This window comes from Stegostoma tigrinum, chromosome 19 (genome assembly GCF_030684315.1).
Source record: "Stegostoma tigrinum isolate sSteTig4 chromosome 19, sSteTig4.hap1, whole genome shotgun sequence".
In the NCBI taxonomy this organism is placed as follows: domain Eukaryota; kingdom Metazoa; phylum Chordata; class Chondrichthyes; order Orectolobiformes; family Stegostomatidae; genus Stegostoma; species Stegostoma tigrinum.
In genome coordinates this window covers 47,650,463-47,671,586 of record NC_081372.1, presented here as the reverse complement: position 1 = coordinate 47,671,586, position 21,124 = coordinate 47,650,463, and the positions used below count along the sequence as shown (strand labels likewise).

Sequence of the window (21,124 nt, the reverse complement as noted above, 5' to 3'; positions counted from 1 at the left end):
GAGGAATGATACCAATTTTGATGAAGCCATGATGAGGTGAGACATGGTTCCAAGCTGGAGAACGCCATTCTCTTATCATCTCCATGTTCAGTTTTTCCTCATTGTTTTAGCATTATGAGTATGCTAATGATGTCTTTAGCATTATACGGTATTGGGAATGGCAGCAGGTACCAGTTGGTGAGTCCAGGATATTTGGACTACATTGGGGCTGAAAGTCCATCAAGCTTTTCTGATAAAATTGGACCTCTTGACATCAATGAGGCTTATGTGACCAAATAGCTTTCCAAATCACTCAAATCCTGCATCTGCCTGTTGGGAAATATTTTCTGAATTGCTTATGGAGCCTTCATGAATTTGCTTTGAAATCTTCACCAATCTTCCTAGCAATTTCTCCCACTGATGCAAATAAGAAATCAGCAAGAGTTGTGAAGAAGTCAAATTCCTGGCAGCTGTGTTTTCAACACTACAACTCCACCTTCACATGCAAAGGTTTCACTTTGTCTTGAATATTAAAGTTAGTGATAGCTTTTCCCTGTAAGGCAATGTTTGTCCTCCTCAAAATTCTGCAAGTGTCAGCTGAATATACTATTGGGAAAACCATAAGAAATTATTACACACTTTAAGATGCCATACCATCTGTAGTCACGGCAGTGCAAGCAGATTTTGACCTTGCCATTCAAAGAAGTGTGTATTTTGTCCTATGGCAAGCAAGGAACTTTAGCATGGAAAGTTACTTTCATGTTTTCACTCTCCATCTCTTCACACTGCAGGACTTGAAAAATGTAAATATTCATTGTGCATCATTTGATAGAGGCTTCAATTTTCACTGCTGCATCTAGAACAGATTTAAATCCACCAGGAATCTTCTTCACAGTGAATGTTCATAATGAATGGTACAATTTCTTGGCCATGTACTACTAAGTCCTTTATGCTACTAAAATTATTGTCATTCTTATCATATACTGAAGACCATTGGGTGATCCCAGCTTCAAATATGTATATACATTAATTGTCCTGCTGGTCATTAGGAAAAAGGCAGCAGACAGTGAGGGTGAACTAACTAACATTGCATGGCATTAATTAAGCAGTGCTTAAGATTTAGTAAGGGTATTGTATTTGAGTATTGTGTCATGAAGTCTCTCATTATAGCCAGCAGGTTGAGAGGAAACTTAGGTGATCTCATTTGGACCTTTCCATCATCAGTAACTCTTCCATTTTCAAATTGCAAAGTTGCCCTGAAATGCTTGAGCATCCTGAAGGATAGCACTGAACCTACAACAGGTAAGATTTAGAGAAGCTATTTTTTAACAGGCCTGGGGGAGAATAAAAATGTGAGCTATTATAAATCTTCCAGCTTTGAATGGCAGTGTGCTCCCCTGAAAATCTCAAACATAGTATTTACCTTTCCTTGTAGAAGTGTTTGGATTCATCGTTGATTTCATAATCACACTCAACAGGCTTTCTAGCTGGCCCTGTTGACCTGGGAAACTCAAGAGGGTGTACCAGGCCTGTTTAGACCTGGAAGGCCCAGGCCTACTGAGTGGGTCCTACACCATACAGTTGCACCCTTAGACTTTGACAGGCTTTGGCATCACAGGTGGAAAGGAGATGGAGAGACCTGACACCTCGAGCGTATCTTAAGAAGAAGCTTCAATGGGCCGTGTGTAGTTCCTCCTCAATATGGGTGCCTGCTTGCATCACCCTGTCTCCCTGAGATAAAGGGGCATCCTGAGGTCCTTCTTGCCCTGCTATCGATGCTGAGCATCTCAGGTTAGAACAATGGAGTTCAGGCAATGTACGTATCCAGCAAATAGTGGACTAGTACATACTGGACTGATATCTCCTGGCCACATGCATGCTGCAGCCAGCACAGCACTGATATAGTTGGTGGATTGCTTCATCCTTTCATCCAATTACTGATTGTCTTCAAGAAACCTACTTTCTGCTCCTGTCAATTTCTGTGCATTTCGACAAAATTATTAATGACTGTGACTGCAAGATGAGCTGAGCTGGAGCTGTCCAACTGAGTACCAGAGATTTGAGACATACAGCCTTGGACAGCTGTGAAAGCATGAATTATATTCTCACCACATTGTGCTTTCAAGTCTAAGATAGATATGGAAAACACACTGAGGTGAAAATCTCTGAGCTGGTGAAGGTATGGGTGAAAGCCTTGCCTATGTCTGAGGGTTCAGTGGCTTTCTCTTCAGTGGTGGAGTAGTTCTGAGAGTCTCTGGCAAAGACATCATCTTGTGGAGGATCTATGGGTGTCGTTCACACCGAAGACAAGGGCAAAATTTGTTGTGCAAGAGGGATTAAAATTAAGACTGATTTAGCACTCACATTAATGGGATAGCAGAACAGCATTATAAAGCTGACCGGGTTGGTTTGCCACTGAGGTCTCCCTGTCCCTGCATGAGCTGTAGTCCTCTACTCCAGCTAAATCAAGTGTTTTTTCATGCAAGTTGTGAGAAGCCTTTTGCCTGTGCCACCCATTGCTCTCGGCCTGGTTGTGGGCCAATTTTTTTCTGCATGAAGACAAAGGGAGTACAATTGAAGTGGATGAAAGAGCAGTCTGTGGTGATGCAGGAGCAGGAAGGATGATGAGGTATCCCCAGTGATTGAGTGGGAAGTGAATATAACTGGAAGGGTTAATAGTTTGGGAAGATGAAGTGGGTGAGAGCCATTGAGCAAATATGATTTGCATAAAAGGGAGAGTCATAATCTATAAACCTTGCTGAGAAGTTTTTGCTGTGTCAGATCGAGTGACTGTGAGCATGAAGTAGCAGAGCGCAGATGGTGAAACTTACCCTCACTGAACAGAAGTGGTAATTCACCTTTTATCCACATTGCAGTGCATTTTGTCTAACCCTGGACACAGCACTGTCCAGTCTAACTGTGTCTGGTGATGAGGCCTCCATTGGAGGTCAGCAGGAAAAAGTAGAACCCATCTCTTCATGAACCCATCCACAAGCACTTTGAGGGCACAGAATGAAAAGCAGGGAGCTAATGTGTATTTTTCAGCCATGCTCTCAATGATTAAGGTTGAGAATTACAGTGCAAGCAGCAGCTCTGATCCTGTAGCATCTGAGTTCTGTACAACGAGGCTTTAAAAATGGCATCAGCAGCATGAACACCAGGATATCCTGGCAGAGGTGAGCATGTGGACCTCTCCTGAGACACAAATCCAGGAAAAGAACACCAAAGAGCCCAGTAGCATGACTAATGAAGTGAAGAATGTATAGATTGTGTGAGCAAACCTGCTATACACTATGGTGCACTGGTACCTTGACTCTCACTCAACAAAACAAAACTTTAACTGAAATTGGGAGAATTCTGCACAGTAGTTGGAATTTTATTTAGCGCTGAATGATGTGGACTACTTCAAGAAATTTGGGAAGATAAGGTAGGAAATCAGTGCGGCTTTTCTTGATATTGGAAGGAGCAAGTTACATTTTTTTAATAAGAGTTCTGGGCACTGAGATGATTTTCTCATTAGGAGGCAGCCAGCTGCCTAATAACATGGATTATTTCTCATTACCACCCTCATTAACAATGATTCTTGTCTCATTGATATACAGGTTGCTATTATCCCATGCGCCAGATAGAAACTTGATGCCAAGAATTCTCAACATGAAAGCCAGAGCAGGTGCTTAGCAACCATAACTTGCTATTTGATCCTCTGGACTCCACAGTGGACATTCAGCACCAACATCTCAGGGCATGCTACAGGTTAGTGGCCACTTAAGATAGATTTGTGCCAGATACCCCCTGGGAGCAGCCATGATTCCTACATCCTTGAGAACTTGTATGTTCCTGCTGCATTTGAAGGTTCAAATGCCTTGCATAGCTGATTACTGGAGGACAACAGCTGCATTCTGCAACTATAGCTAATGACTCCATTATGTAACCATCTGACTGAGGTGGAGTTGAGATACAATGCGCAGTCCATCCCTAGACTGTGACCATTGATGATTAGGAAATAAGTGTCCTGAAGATGAGGTCCCACAGCTTGGATCATATCTCAGATGGGGGCAGGGGGGATTTGCTGCAGTACACTCCAGATACAGCATGCCATGTAATCCCATCTGCACAACTGGAGCAGTCAATGAGAGGATGTGTTGAATGCTGAGGAACTGGGAGAACAGGAGAAGTCCTCTGAAGAGGATTAGGGGATTGAACAGTAGGAGCATCTCTATGTGCATGTCAGAATACTGCTGCATCAGGTGTTCCAAACCAGACTGGATTTAATTGCAACTGATTCCAGTAGATTGGAGCTGGGTGCAATCATCACTCATTTGATGTAAAATGCTTATTGCCAGCAGTTCGCTTGTCTGCTGGGCGGAAACGTGGCCTCTGTTCATTTGGTTTCTGTTAACTTTGAAGACTGTTTTGTCTGTAATGGCCGCACAGTGAACAATGACGTGCTACTCGTCTCCAGTGGGCATTACAAACAAGCAGCAGGAACTTACAGATGATCGTTAAGAGGGGAAGTGACTATGGGCTGGCAAGGTGTATGACCTGGTGCTTAAACAGCAATTAGGGTGGAAAAGTGCAGTTGTATGTACAAGGCAGTGTAAACTATGTGCTGTGAGAAGTGCTGGTTTGTGCCTGTCTTGTCACTACACTGACGGTGAAAGGCAAGTCCAGTTTGTCAGTGCTTGACTGAGTGCATAGCTAGGGTTTCAAGATGGCACTGGTGCCAAGATGTCAATCTATTACAGGATATCCTGTCAATGATGGGTTCTACTTGTGAGTGGTTAAATCCCAACTAGCATTGGATGAGAGGAGTGTTATAGTGGCAGGGCAGTTAATTTATGAGGCAAGATTGGGATGACCAGGTAAAAACCAGGATGACCAGACAGAAACCCTTCATGAAGCTCAATGAAAATGATAATTTGTCAGCATATGGTAAGATTAGGCCTGTTTTTTTCTGTTGCCAGCCCAATTTATTGTTATTCAGTATTGAATCACTGTATGATCCTTGTAGATTCTCCAGGCTGTGAGAACCCAAGGCACTCAGAAGGTCGAATGTTGCTGCAGGCAAAACCTTTCTTTGCCTCCTTCATTTCCCCCAAGACAAATATTAGGATATAAAGCCTTCGGCTGCTACTCCTTATGAAATGAGGAATATCAGCAGCAAGCAGATGCTCAACAAACATTTTTTAAAAAGAAATCACATTGAATATTCGAGCTCAGAAAATCTCCCCTATGATTTGGTTGTCTTTGGTTCTGCTAATGAGAAGACACAGTTAATTGCTTTCTAACAAAGTAACTACCGATCCATTAAAACATCTTTTCTAATTTTTTGAAAGGAAGCTGTCCAGAATCAGACTGACATTTTGTGCAGCATGTTCTAATCTTTAAATCTACAATGCACTTCAAGTTCCCAAGATTGGAACATGTCAATTTTATTACTGGGCTTTCGTTTTTGGAATATAATGAAGGCAAAATATAGAGCATATATCTCTCTTGGTATTATTCTCTGAAAAACGTGTGAATACCAAATTCTCTGGTTTGCAAAGATGAACTTCAAAGCGCCATTCTGGCCCATGAATACTGAAATACAGTTTAAGATTCATTGTAACTTTTCATTTTGTGTAACATCAGCAAAGATAGTTACCAAATTCATCAGTGGCCAATGTTTATTTATTGTTCATTTACCATCAATGTCATGAAATCAGAGAAATTAATAGCAGCTGCCATTGGTTAACCCATAGTAATCTGACAGAAATGCAAATTAATCACTGAAGACTTTTGGATGTTTGACTTTGGTGCATAAATGTTACTGTATTCTCAAAAATTGAGCAACTAAAAATACGTTAAATGGGGAAAATAATTGACAATATGCACCTTCCCATGAATGCCAATGAGAATACATAGCAAGAGTAACTTCCTCTGCTGGTGCTGTCTAGAGAAGGATCCAACAGGGTCCAAGCTGGGCCATGGGGTAGAGGGAGTCGGGGAGGGAGTAGTGTAAAGGTTTAAAGGGCCTTAATATTTTTATTACAACTGGGAAATGTGCTTGCAGCACTGTGGTGGCCCTTTTATTAGGCCTGCCTCAATACATGGCAACCACTGTGGCTCTCTGTAAACTGCTTCCAAGGGTGGTGTGTTCAACTGCAGTACACATGTGCACCCCCAATCCCTGAGAATGGAAAATCTAGCCACTCAGGGCTGTTTATCTAGATGTGGAAAGCCAGGAATGTTCCTGACTCAGTCTACCCATGTCTTTTGATCAATGGGTAAATACATATACTTACATATTTAATGTAATATAAGGTATGTACCCACGCACTTCCTATTACATTGCACCTTCAAGCAACTTAGAAGCAAGTTCAATAATTATTACAACTGAGTTAATTTTGCAGGGGTTGGGTATGTGGCAAGAGTAGGAAATGGTGTTTGGCCATAATTTAAATGTAGTAGTTTTCATTGAATAAGCATTTTTTTCTCATACCACTGATTATATTAATTTTTGTGGTTCCTTCTTCTTGTAAGTGTGTCAAAATTATACATTGTTCTCTTGGAAACAGAGGGACAATTTCAGCATGATTAACTTCAAAATAAAGAATTATTTCATTCAATGAGTAGGTTTTTTTTGCATCTCAGGAGCAGAAAAAAATAGAGTCCACTACGTCTGAGAACACTGGAATAAATGCGCAAATATCAGAGTTACAATAATCTCACAATGAAGAGTCTACCAAATGGAATTGAACTTCAGGCCTCATTTTCTTTAGATTTCATCCTGCAATTAGATTTTTAATTGGGTTATTTTGGCTTTTATTGCACACTTATATGAAACAATTATTGCATTCATCAATTCACCTTTACTACACAATTCTGCACACTAATTTCATTTTCTATTTGCATTTTCATGTTTTCCTCTTTATTAAGGATGACTTTCTATCCTACCACATCACATTCAGTCTCTCTGTTACAGGATGGCTTTCTTCTGGCTGCTCAACCCAGAACAATCATGGTTAACGAACAGCTACCTACCAGTGATGGCTGACAGCCTTTATATTAACTTATCATTCCTTGACAGATTTTCGTACACCCTCACTGGAAACTGTAGGATGTCTAGGTAGCAGCAGCAGCAACAAAGGTCATAACACTGAAATAGTGGTCAAAGTTTACTGTTAAATTAATGGCGAGGTTAGTAGCATTATCATTATGTACAAGTAACTTCAGGACAGATATTCAATAATCTCTACATCTAATAATCGATAACCAAATTCTGTTGCTCTGTCATTATCCTCAAAAAACTAGTGTGTTTCGAACTAACCTTGCCATACAATGTTATGCCTCATTCATATTAGTTAAGGTGCCCTGTTAACTATGTCATAATTATTAATTAGTGCCTGACAACTTCCCTGTCTTTGAAAATTAACTATAACAAGCAAAAGATAACATTCTTCAAATTTTAATTGTTAGAGATTTCAAATTATAAAATTCAAAGTTTTATTTTCCATTTCTTCATCAAATCTTTATCTTCTTCATGCTTTCTCTGTACCTGATCTGGCATTGTACTCACTCATGCTAATTCACATTTCCTTCTCAATCTCTACACTTAATTTCAGAGCTTACTAATATATTGGTAAGGGAGATATAGAATCACTTGCCTTGTTCTCTCATGAACAGCATGCTTGATTTTTCTCATTACAAAACTATAAGCTTTCAATTCCAGTAACTTCGGGCATGGGCAAGTCTAACTAGTTGTAGATACTGCTCACCACCTTACCACAGCAAATCATTATCTTGACAAGAAATTGTTGAGTCATTCATTAATTCATGTGATCTTACATTGTTTCAAAAACCAAATGTTAAGGCGAAACAGGTTGATAACTGAGCTCCTTGGCATTATTTTTGACATGTTGTATTATTGCTAGCCACTTGCATATAATTTTATTGATCAATGTGGAATGTTTAACATAGTGCATAATGTGATAAGAATAGGAGATGGTGTTTGGCATAATTTAACATCAGTAGTTGTCATTAAATCAACATCTTTTTTCTCATACCACAGATTCTATTCATTCCTGGGTCACTTACAAGAAGTAAGTGATAATTTCAAGAGGACATAGGCAAACTGCTGATATGCATATAGGTGCCAAATGAAATTCATTAGGAAATGCACTTTGAAATTAAAAACACGGGAGTTTCATTCATTCAATTTTTGAAGTTAACAGGACCTGTTGTAGTTGTTATCGTATGTGGCTTTATGAATTGCGTAATGGTATACACAGCAAGGAAGAACAACTAAATATCATAGCCCACTGACTCTTCACCAGCTGGTATACTGTGTACAATTTCGGGCACCATATATTTGGAAGAATCTCACAAACTTACAGAAAATTCAGGCAAGACTGATGAGAAACCAGAAAAACAGGATTTAAATTTAATAGTAATATTCAACATTACAAAGGATATTGATTGACTAAATTAGGAGAAACTGTTTCCATTAGCAGGAGTATCAGAAACAATAGGGCAGTTTTAATGTAATTAGCAAAAGCATTAATGAGTTTACATAAACTGTACAGCACCAAAACAGACCACAGAACCCAACTAGTCTGCTAGCGTTGATACTTCACAAGTCTCGTCTCCATTTATATACATCACCTCAACATTTCAGCACCTTTCAATAATCAATGTAGTTTTATCGTCTTCAATAGAATTCATTGTGGATACAATTACATAAACAACAAAAAGAATTGCAATATAAGAGCAAATGTCACCACAGTGCAGTACTGACTTCACTTCCAAAAGAGAGAGTAAACATAGGTAGAAAAACAAGCCTTAAATCTTCACACTGATGAAGGTACAGCAGTGGATGTGGTGTACATGGATTTTAGCAAGATATTTGACAAGATTCCACATGGTAGGCTCATTCAGAATGTAAGCAGACATGGGATTCAGGGAAATTTGGCTGCCTGGATACAAAACTGTCTGTCCAATAGAAGACAAAGGGTGGAACATATAGAACATAGAACGTTACAGCACAGTACAGGCCCTTCGGCCTTCGATGTTCTGCTGACCTGCCATACCAATCTGAAGCCCATCTAACCTACACTATTCCATGTGCTTCCATTTGCTTGTCCAATGACAACTTAAAGTTGGCAAATCTACTACCGTTGCAGGCAAAGCGTTCCATTCCCTTACTACTCTCTGAGTAAAGAAACTACCTCTGACATCTGTCCTATATCTTTCACCCCTCAATTTAAAGCTATGCCCCCTCGTGCAAGTAGAAGTAAAGTATTCAGCCGGGAGCTCGGTGACCAGTGGTGTTCCGCAGACATCTGTTCTGGGGCCTCTGCTCTTTGTGATCTTTATAAATGACTTAGATGAAGAAATAGAAGGGTGGGTTAGTAGTTTGCCGATGATACGAAGGTTGGTGGAGTTATGGGTACAATGGACGGCTGCGTAGTTTGCAATGGGACATTGGCAGGATGCAGAGCTGGCGAAAGAAGTGGCAGATGGAATTCAACCCAGATAACTGTGAAGTGATTCATTTTGGAAGGTTGAATTTGAATGCAGAATACAGGGTTAATGGTAGTGTGGAAGAACAGAGGGATCTTGGGGTCCACGTCCATAGATCCGTTAAAGTTGCCACCTAAGTTTATAGAGGTGTAAAGATGGCGTATGGTGTGTTGGTTTTCATCAGGGAATTGAGTTTAAGAGCCAGGAGGTTATGCTGCACCTCTATAAAACTCTAGTTAGACCACATATGGAATATTGTGTTCAGTTGTGGTCACCTCATTATGGGAAGGTTGTGGAAGCTTTAGAGAGGATGCAGAGGAGATTTACCACGATTCTGTCTGGACTGGAGGACAGGTCTTAATTAGAAATGTTGAGGGAGCGAGAGCTTTTTTCGTTGGAGCAAAGATGGATGAAAGGTGGCTTGTTAGAGATGTACAAGATGACGAGAGGCATAGATAGAGTGGATAGTCAGTGACCCAGGGCAGAAATGACTATTACGAGAGGGGATAAGTTTAAGGTGGTTGGAGGAAGTCAGAGATGTCAGAGATAGATTCTTCACACAGAGAGTGGTGGGTGTGTGGAATGCACTGCCAGCAATGGTAGTGGAGTCACATACTTTAGAGACTTTTAAGCGACTCTTGGATAGGCACATGGAGGATAGTAAAATGTAGGAAATGCAGGGTAGATTGATCTCAGTAGGATAATAGGTTGGCCGAAGGGCCTGCACTGTTCTACGTTCATGCTCCCTCCTCAGAATTTGTGCCTCCAATAGGTATGTCAAAATTGGTGATGCAGTTGTGTAGTCCAAATCATTTCCTGGACAAGGTATCAATAGTGTGTTGAAGAGAACGGTAAAGGAAATGCATGGTTCTTGGAAGCTCCGATCTCCAGTAGTCATAATCTATCGTCAGAGCCATCTTTGATATCTCGTTTTTTCTCTGCTTCTGGAAAGCACAGGTCAAAAAATTTTGCTAATTTTGCTGGTCCTTTATTCCCAAAAAATCCTTTCTGATCTGCAATGGCTCCAATGCAGTGACTTAAATCTCCTAGCCTATAGAGTCGCAGGGCTTGCGCCAAAAGAAGCACTGATCCAGGAGAGGGGGTGCAATGTTAGGGAGAAGATAGATGCATGCAGTACTCTAGTCGCAGTATATGTCAATGCCAAGTCAAACCAGGCTTTTTGTTTGCTTACCTGGGGTTCTACCTCTTTATCCATTCACAGCCCTCTTTCAAATTGCTGCCATTGATGTCCTTTTTCTCTCACGTATTCATCCAGTTTACTTGCAAAAGGATATAAGCTACTTGTCTCACCCATCTTTTGTAGCAGAGTTCCATATGTTGCTTTAACATAGTTGAAACATTTGCTGAAATTTAAGCAAGCTGATAATTTTAGCACCATACAAATATGCCCACTTATATGTATGTACAGGCACATATTGCTTATAAAGATATACACACACATGTGCATGTGTAGCGTGGATGAGGAACATGTTGAGCAGCTTTTTCCACATAGCAAGTTGTAATGATCTAGAAGGTGGACAACTAAACAACTCATGGGTGGGGAAGACTCGACAAATACCTTAGTCCTCAGACAGCTCAGCACATCAGTGCAAAAGATTAGGCAGAAGCATTTGCACTAATCTTCAGCCAGAAATGCAGAGTGGATGATCCATCTCATTCATGGCCAGAAGTCCCCAGCATCACAGATGCCAGTCTTCAACCAATTCAATTCAAACATGCTGCCAAGAAACAACAGAAGCACTGGTACAGCAAAAGCTACCAGCCTTGGCAACATTCCAGCAATAATACGGAAGACGTGCTTCAGAACAGGCCACACCCCCAAACCAAGTTATTCCAGTACAGTTCCAGCATTGCCTCAACAATGTGAAATGTGAAAAAATTGCCCACGTATGTCTTCTACACAAAAAGTAAGACAAATTCATCCCAGCCAACTGCCACCCATCAATTTAGTCTCATTGGTAAAGTGATGGGAGATGTCATAAGTATTACTAAGTAACGTTTGCTTAGTACCCTTTCGATGAGGGAACAGCATTCCAAAAACCGCAAAATGCTCCATTTAGTCATCATACCAAACAAGCGCAGAAACTTGTTTAGATGGAAGATATTAACTGAAACTATGCTGAAGCCACAAATAATATGGAAAATATTAGTAAAATGTAATCAAATTAAGCAGTAAGGAGTCTGCTGCATTTGTGCCTTCATAATTACAGTGTCAGTAAGTCATTTAGCTTTTTTAAATATGTCAACCCTGGATAAGTATCCAATTTAAATGAATGATACTACATGGGAGTATGGGCTCATTTGAACATTTAAAGAATGTGTTCATTGTAATTCAATGTGATTTATTTTAATTGAGCTGCAGTGTATAAAAGGACTAGTAATATTACTGTAACCAAACTACTCAAGTAAGCAGTCAGAAAGCATCTGCAATTAAATAAATAACTTAGAGGAAAAAGGAGATCCACATGCTCTCAATTCCCCTCATCCAGGTCTTCATTTTTCTTTTTCAAATATAGCTTTGGATTTTTTAATCCATGTAAAAGTCCAATTAATATTGGCAAGCTGGATAATGATTATTTGCAAGTGCATTCTGCATATCTAAGATTCTGGATTACTTATCAACTCATAAGAATGTAATCACATTAAAACAGCTGCAAACCGGCATTAATGCCTACTTTAGTCATTATAATATCACTGGATAATCGCACAACTTTTGTTTTACTGACATTGTATGAAGATACTGTAATATACCTCAGAGGATAATGCCCGGATTTGTGCAGTAATGAGTTTATTACAGTCATTATTCTGAATGACTGTGACTTTCTAATGTCACACATTTATCTCTGATGGCAGTGCATGCTGCAATGTCCCTCCATTAATCTAAATAATGTGGATCCAGCAAATCTTCCCCAGCAGAGAACATTAATTTACAGCCAAGAGCTGGACAACATCTCATCATTTCTTAATTTGAAGCTAAAGGGTTCAAGTTCACTTAAGTTTACAACCTCCATGGAAATCATATGAGGGTTTACACTTGTTTCACTAACCAAAAACGTTAAATACTCAAGTGGAAATAGAATAGTAATATTTCAGCACAAAGGGACTTAAATCTTAAGCATCTGACAACTGCTGCGTAAAATGTTTTCAAAAAGGCTCCAGCTTGATTTCTAAGCTGGAGGAGGGGTGGTGGGATGATATGGTCAAAGCAGGTTTTGAAATCATTCCCCAACACCAATAACTTGCATTTATATACCATTAACATGGTAAGATATTTGATAGGTTTAAATCTTTTGATACTAGTTATTATTACCTAATTATTTATTTTCTTGACCGTCATTTGCAGCACTATCAAGAACATTCTTATTAGAAACAATCTGACAACTTCTTAAGGCATTCATTTTCTTTTTGTTTTAAAGTGATTTTATAGTAAACCTCGGAATTTGGATTATAAAATCAATTCTTAATACAACATTTCATTTTTGAGTAGCCAAAAACACTGAATGCTGGAACCCTGATGTAACAGCAACATTGTGACTGACACACACACACACACACACACACACACACACACACACACACACACACACCATAGAAGCAGGCATTTATGCTCAGTGCGAATCTCCTTCCATTTTTCTTCACCAAAAGCTATCATAAATCTCTATTATCTTTACCTTCCTAATCACATCTGGCTTTCCCTTAAATACATTCATGCTATTTATTCAACTCCCAATGTGGAAGTGAGTCCATATTCTCACTACTCTCCGTGCAGTAAAGTTTATTTTAGATTAGCTTAGATTCCCTACAGTGTGGAAACAGGCCCTTCGGCCCAACAAGTCTACACAGCCCCTTGGAACATCCCACCCAGATCCATCCCCCTAACGACTACGGGCAATTTAGCATGGCCAATCCACCTAGCCTGCACATCTTTGGACCGTGGGAGGAAACCCACACGGACATGGGGAGAATGTGCAAACTCCGCACAGATAGTTACCCGAGGCTGGAGTTGAACCCAGTTCCCTGGCGCTGTGAGGCTGCAGTGCTAACCACTGCGCCACCGTGCCGCCTTTATTCTGAATTTCCTATTGATTTTTTGGTAACTATATCTTATATGGATGGCTTCTAGCTTATGTTGTTCTCCAGAAGGGAAAAGCTGCTCTCTTATCAACACTATCAATCAAATATTCCTATAATAAAAAAAGACCTTTATTAGCATACCCCTCAGCCTTCACTTTCAAAAGACACACGTGGACACATTAACTCTGCTGTCATCCTTGTACATCTTTTCTGCACCCTTTCATGCTTCAACTTTCCTTTTCATAGTATGGCACTTGGAACTGCGTGTGGTAAAACAAAGTTATTCAAATGCACAGTCAAAAATGAACCTCTGAATTTGGACTATGAATTGAGAAGTTCACTGTATCAAAAATATCAATTCAAGTAAGTTGATAGGTTAGATTGTAAATCGCAAACCTCCGTAATCTTTGTGCCTTTGTCCCAGCCACATATCAGGAGGGATTATCACTGTATGAAATTTGCTACAATTGCTCATGTGTCTGGATTCCCAGCTGGCAAAGTGAGGCCTCTGATTTTGATTTGCAGGGTGTGTGCGCAGAGGCAGATAATATCTCAGAACCACAAACCCAAACTATAAAAATAGCTGCTGCACCTTCCAATCCCTTATCATTCCCCTCACCCCAATAGCCTGACCATGGTAATGCAAGCCAATTAAGACACTCTACCCATTCCTCATGGGCCCTTATAGGCACTGTCACCTTGTGCACCCTTCCCCCACACCCCACAATGAGCCCTCATACCCTGAATGTCAACTGAGTGCCTACTTCTACCCACCAGTCTTTTTCCCTTGACCTACCATGTTTATTCATCTCATATCCACAAAGAGCCAAACATAAAGGGGAAAAAAAAAGCTACATTATAAAGAGTTCTACATTACGGATCACACTCTATTGAGAAAAACATTCTTACTCATTTATATTTGCTGATGTTCCTTAACAAATCTTAACACTAACCAGCAAATTGCACAGATTCAAGGGGTTTATGCACCTTTTACACACAATCTTCTCCACAGGTAATAATCCTAAATGGTACCTGAAACTCCCATTTCCCTAAAGAAACCCTGAAGCCCTTCCTAAAGAAGAGCCTGAACTTGAGCCCGAATGTGTTCTGGGAGCATATCCATCTAGTTACCTCAGTTCTTCAAAGTGGTACGAAGCCTATGCAAAAGCAATACACCGTGCACAAATGTGTTTTTATCTGATTTAATCTCCACACTAGGGCCTCCAAAGTCAGATTTGATTGATGACAGCTGATCATTTAAATTGCTAACTTCTGCTGCAAAATATGAAAGAGTGTGATTGGGGCAGTCCGATATTCAGTCTGCAAAAATGTGAAATGCTGGACTCAGGGGCACAGCCAGGACTTTTTGACATCTTCCATCATTTTCACTGCAAAAGAGAGGCTCTGCAGCAGAATGAAAATTTGGGTCCAAGATTCTGAAGGATAGGAAAAGAAGAAAATGAAATGATGGGCAAGGTCAGTTTTTCTTTCTCACAAACTGTGTTTATACGCATCCTATATCCAACAGCCATGCTGAAAAATCAAATATAAGACTATTCCTCATTAGATAGCTTAGGGGGATGGGTCTGGGTGGGATGCTCTGAGGGTTGGTGGGACTTGTTGGGCCGAAGAGCCTGTTTCCACACTGTAAAGATTCTATGACCTATGACCTCAGCTATTGCTCACTTAATGTCTTCTCACCCAGTTTTAACTACAAACTCAAGAATAAAAGTCAGCTTGAGACAGCACTGAGTGTTAGAACTGGAAAATGTTGCAGCTTGAAAGACTGAATAAGGAACTAGAGATCACAAGTAATCTATCAGGGCCAAATTGGTTAAGGTCATTAAAAACACTTTTCTTCCAGGAAATACAAACATTAAATGAACATGACCATGCATTTTTTTTAAAAAATCCGAGTACTTTTTGTAAGTGTCTTGATTGGTAGAAGACAGTTCATTGCACGTCAGCTCAAATACACAATTTTCCCAGTTTGACTGTTTAAATCAAATCACAAGAATATTGGCTGAATCTTAACATGTTTAGGCAGTGTCATTTTTGTTGAGTTTCGTACAGGATTTCTTTCCATGAGGTCTAGCAAAGGTTTCTTACCCTATCATCCCAAACTTGTCTCATTAGCCATCAAACTACCCCATGACGCTTCTCTCATCCAACGCTAGCTTGATTCTACCACAATTTGTAGTGAAGAATTTGCCACTGCTGGGATATCCTAGAATAAGGTGGAATCCCTGATGCTGGTGCCATCTTTAAAAAGCTGTTTGGTACGTGGCCAAGCTCTGTCAGTACAAAGCCACCCTGCACAGTCTGTGAGATCTAACTCGCGCTTGGCAGTTAAGAACAAATTGGTATATTGGGTGGATGATGCCACTACCAGCAACATTAGCTGTGCCAATCACTTTCAGTTCACTCAAACCCTCAGTTAAAAACAAAATGCCTATAATAGGGCAGAAAGATCCACAACAGGTGACCTCTACATTGAGCTCATGACGCCCTATGTGGAGGGGGTTCTGGATCTGCCCATTCCAAGCAGCTTCTCGACTCTACCAAGTCCTAAGACTAGGTGGCAGGTAGCTTCAATGGTTTTAGTGTATGGTATTATTCAGGCCAAGGTCATGGGTTCAATTCCCCCTTGTACCCAATGTAGCTGTCTTCTAACTGATACTTTAATGCTTGCATTTTGTTTATATCAGTCATCACAGTAGAAGACAACAGTAGTATATAAGAATTCCAAGAGAGTCAAAGGACAGAGATGTATGCTGTGGCCATCATTAAGGAGAAGGTGCTGGGGAAGTTGAAAGGTCCGAAGGTGGATAAATTACTTGGACCAGATGGGTTACACCCCAGAGTTTTGAAGTAGAGAGCTGAGGAGGTTGTGGAGGCATTGGTTGTGATCTTTCAGGAATCACTAGAGTCAGTGAGGGTATCAGAGCACAGGAAATGGCTAATATAACACCACTGTCTAAAAAGGGAGGGAGGCAGAAGACATGAAATTATAGGCCAGTTAGTCTGACCTCAGTCATAGGGTCATACAGCATGGAAACAGACTCTTAGGTCCAAACAGTCTATGCCAAACATTATCCCAAATTAAACTAGTTCCATCTGTCTACTCCTGGCCATATCCCTCCAAACCTTATCTATTTGAGTACTTATCCAAATGTCTTTTAAACGTCGCAACAGTGCCCACTTTCCCACTTCCTTAGGAAGTTCATTTCACAAGTGAACCACCCTGCGTAAAAACAATTGGACCTCATGTCTTATTTAAATCTGTCTTGTCTCATCTAAAAAATGTGCCCCTCGTCTTGAAATCACCCATCCTAGGGAATTAAAAACACCTCCCACTAACCCTGCCTACATCCCTCACGATTTTATAAACCTCAATGAGGTCACCTCTCAACTTCCTATGCTCCAGTGAAAGAAGTCTCAGCCTATCCAACCTGTCTTTATAACTCAAACCTTCCAGACCCGACAACGTCCTGGTAAATATCTTCTGAATCCTCTCCAGTTCAATAATATCCTTCCTATAACTGCGTGACCAGAGCTGGACACAGTACTCCAGATGAATCTAAGCTCAACATAACTTCCCATCTCCTGTACTCAAAGGACTGAGCTATGAATGCAAGCGTGCTAAACATCTTTTTAACTACTCTGTCTGCATGTGGTGCAAACTTCAAATAATTCTGTACCTGAACCCCTAAGTCCTTCTGTTCTACGACACTCACCATCCTGACTTGGAAATATTTTGCCATTCTTTCACTGTCGCTGGGTCAAATTCCTGGAATTCTCTCCCTAATAGCATCGTGGGTCAACCTACAGCAGGAGGACTGCAGCAGTTCAAGAACGCAGCTCACCACCACCTTCTCAAGGGAAACTAGGGGTGGGCAAGAAATGCTGGCCAGCCCACAGTGCCCACATCCCACAAATGAATAGAAAAAGAAAATCTAACAAAGGCCCTATCATTAATTGTCACAGTCCTACCCTTGTTTGTTGTACCAAGATGCAATACCTCACATTCATCTAGATTGAAATATATCTGCCATTTTTTAGCCTATTGACACATTTGATCAAGGTCCCTTTGTAAACTTAGAACTGTTGGTAAGTTGTGAGATTCCACTATTCGGGATTAAGTTGCAGAGTACTTGGAAGTGAATGGCAAAATAGGGCTAAGTCAGCATGGCTTCATTAAAGGGAGGTCATGCCTGACAAATCTGACAGAATTCTTTGAGGAGGTAATGAGCAAATTAGACGAGAGCCAGTGAATGTGATCCATTTGTATTTCTAGTAGACTTTTGACAAAGTACCACAGAAGAGGCTGCTAAATAAGAGCCCATTATGTTAGGGGCATGGTAGTGGCAAGGATAGAGGATTGACTAACGGGCAGAAGGCAGAGAGTGGGGATATTGGGGTCTTTTTCAGGAATAGCAGCTCGTGACTAGTGGAGTACTGCAGAAGTCAGGACTGGAAACACAACTATTCATGTTATATAAATGATCTGGACATAGGGCCTGAGAATGTTGTTGCTAAGTTTGCTGATGACACAAAGATAACAGAAGGGACAGGTAACATCAAGGAAGCATGGAGACTGCAGAAGGACATGTACGGGCTAAGAGAGTGGGCAAAGAATTCCAGATCGAATTCAATGTGGGAAAGGGTGGGGTTATGCACTTTGGTATGAAGAATAGAGGCACTAGCTATTTTTTAAATGGGGTAAGGCTTCAGAAATCTGAAAACAAAGGTACTTAGGAGTCCTAGCTCGGAATTCTCTTAAGCTTGATGCTGGTGCATTCCAAAGTGCAGTACTGAAGTGCAGAACCATTCTCAAAATGGATTTGTCATCACGGTGTGGAATGGTTGGCATGTGTTGCATGCCATAGGTCTCTGGATGTGGCTGGTATGCATTCACTGCCCTGGAGCATGCCCTGAGATGCTGGTGTCAGATGTTCAAGTTACAGGCCCCAAAGAGCAAGTGGAGAACTGAAGTTGTCAAGTTCCTGCTCTGGCTTCTGTCAAGAATTCATTTCTCTAGGCAAGGAATGCAGCACAACTCAGCAAAGTGAGCATAGGTCACAATGACCTTTAATCTAATTTTCTGCCTATGCAATAGAGCAGTTTAAGGACTTATATCTGATCTTGTCTCGCCAGTCTTTCAAAAACAAAGTGCATATGCTGAAGATACCCTATTCCTATCAGAAGGAGGAGCTGCAGCATTCTCCTGGCATACACCTTTGTGTGATTTGCCATCAGGAAACATACATACAAACCTGAACAGAAGAGGGTCTCACTTCTCTCCGGAGTGACCAGTACTGCTGTGTCCATGAAAAGATTGATCATAAAGATTGATCAGCTATATTTGTCAGGGAGCAAATTGCTTCCCCCTCAGAATTTCTAAAACGGATATTCTAGAAGCAAGTTGATCACAGACAGTTAGATTTTCATTTGGTTGAAAACACTTGTGAGTTTATTGCTAAGCTCTCTTGAGTGTAATAATATTGATCACGTGAACACCAGTAGTACGAGTTATCCAATTATATTTCGTAGTCCTTAGACAATATTGTTAAGAAATAATGCACCCTATAATTGTTGCAGAATTTGAGGAATTCTATCCATTCAAACTTGATGAGCAAAAGATTAATCAATTTTGAATGCAAAGTAACCCAAAAAAACCTAGTTAGTCCAGCTGAGTATTTCACCCCAACCTGCTGGTTAAATAACATGGTGTCATGTGGTTGCCCTGTTCTCCCTGTAGCCAGTCAGTTACACAGGAGGAAAGCTGGAAGATAGCCAGGAAAGGAATCATAACACATTATAGATCCAGCTACAAGATTTTGAAACGAAACTGTACTGGACAAAAAAGACCAAAGAATTGCAGATGCTGGAAATCAGGAAAAAAAAACAGAAAATAATCAGTTTGAAGAGTCACTGGATCCAAAATGTTAACTCTGCTTCCTCTCCACAGATACTGCCAGACCTGCTGAGTTTTTCTAGCAATTTATTTTGATTCAATCCACACTAGCTTTCTTCAGTAATTGTTCGAATGCTTCAGAAATCCTCTCAAAATACTTTTGTCACCTATATTTTCTTGGCTTTTCTGTTGGTTGAAAAGGTAATTGTGTCCAAACCTTTGAGGGTGCTGCTTCGCAACAAGCCAGAAAAACTGGTGTGAAGTACACCAAAAACTTTGTATTCCTTCAGCCATATTCCTTTTCTCAGTTTATGACACTCCTTGCACCAAGGCTGATGTTAGCAGTCTGAATATGGGGAGCTTTGGGTGTGGTTTTGGCACTGCCAACTACCACAAATTTCTGAGTCATTCAAATCCTTGCAGAAGTTGAAGAACATTATCAGTAAACTCATTTCTTTGTTTTCCCATTCCAGTTAGTTGTATTGTTGGGAGGCTGGAATGTGGTGGACTGTAGGTGTTTGGACAATAAACTTCATTTAAAATGAGCCATGTGGCATCAGGATCAACTTCATTTAGGCAGTAAAAAACACTGGTTAAAGGAAAGAAGAGAGAAGTCACATACAAATCAACACGTATTTATATAGCACTTTTGATGCAATAAGCGTGTAAGTACTACATAGGAGTATTACAAAGTAAAATATTATACAGATCTGCATAAGAGATATTCGGTCAGATATCCAAAAACATGGAGAAAAAAAATGCTAGGCTTTAAGAAGTGTCTTGAAGTAGGAAAGCTAGTTAGAGAGACAAAGATTACATGGAGGCACTTCCTGAACTTCAGAACCGAATAGGTGAAGGTGTGGCTACCAATGACAGAGCAATTACAATCAAAAATGCCCAAAACATCATTATTTGAGCTTGTGGGGTTAGGAAGGATTCCAAAAATACAGTGGCAAGGCCATGAGGATATGAAAATGAGGACTTACTGCGAGTTAAGATACTACATGATTTGAAGTTTTAAATAGGGTAAAATATGGGAACCCAACCAGGAACACATTGGTCTGAGTTTGGAGGTAACAATGACGAACGTTTCAGCAGCAGGTAAGCTGAAATAACTGCAAAATGGACAATGTTGTGGGGGTGGAAAAATGTAGTCCTAGTGAAGGCACAAACGGGAGAACTTTAGTTCATCTCAGACTGGAAGAGAAACAGGAGTCAGTAACTAGGGAACAGATTCTGGGGCAAGACAGAAAATAATAGCTTCACTCTTCCCAATATTTAACTGGTAGAAATTTCACTTCATCCAGAACTGGAAGTCAAATAAACAATTTAACAGTTTAACAACAGTGGAAGAGTTGAGACAGGTGTGGTTAGATGGAACTGTGTACATGAGAAAAATAAGAGTGCCATCAGATGATGATATTGCCGAGGAGGGCATTTGCTATTTCAAGTCTCTTTAATTCCAATTGAAACAGTTTTCAAACAAAATGCTTTTCTCTTTCATAATTTTAAAAATCATCAAGTCTATTCCATCCTTTGGATTTTGACTGAAGCCTCCTTCCTGGAAGGCATTCCATCAGTATTCTCATCACCTTAACACAGAGAAGTTCCTTGGTTTGAATGTCTCAGCTA

The 21,124-nt window shown here is 40.3% G+C and overlaps 1 protein-coding gene across 3 annotated transcripts in view; it reads right to left on the bottom strand.

The window, feature by feature from the left end:
• Nucleotides 1-8,378: 8,378 nt before the first annotated feature.
• The window catches only part of tti1 (TELO2 interacting protein 1), a 30,296-nt gene continuing 17,550 nt past the window's right edge, over nucleotides 8,379-21,124 (bottom strand). For all 3 annotated transcript variants that reach the window (XM_048549668.2, XM_048549667.2, XM_048549669.2), the window contains exon 8: nucleotides 8,379-20,081. In XM_048549668.2, coding sequence (XP_048405625.1) covers nucleotides 19,898-20,081 — 184 coding nt within the window. In that variant the 3' untranslated portion in view covers nucleotides 8,379-19,897. The remainder of the gene's footprint in view (nucleotides 20,082-21,124) is intronic.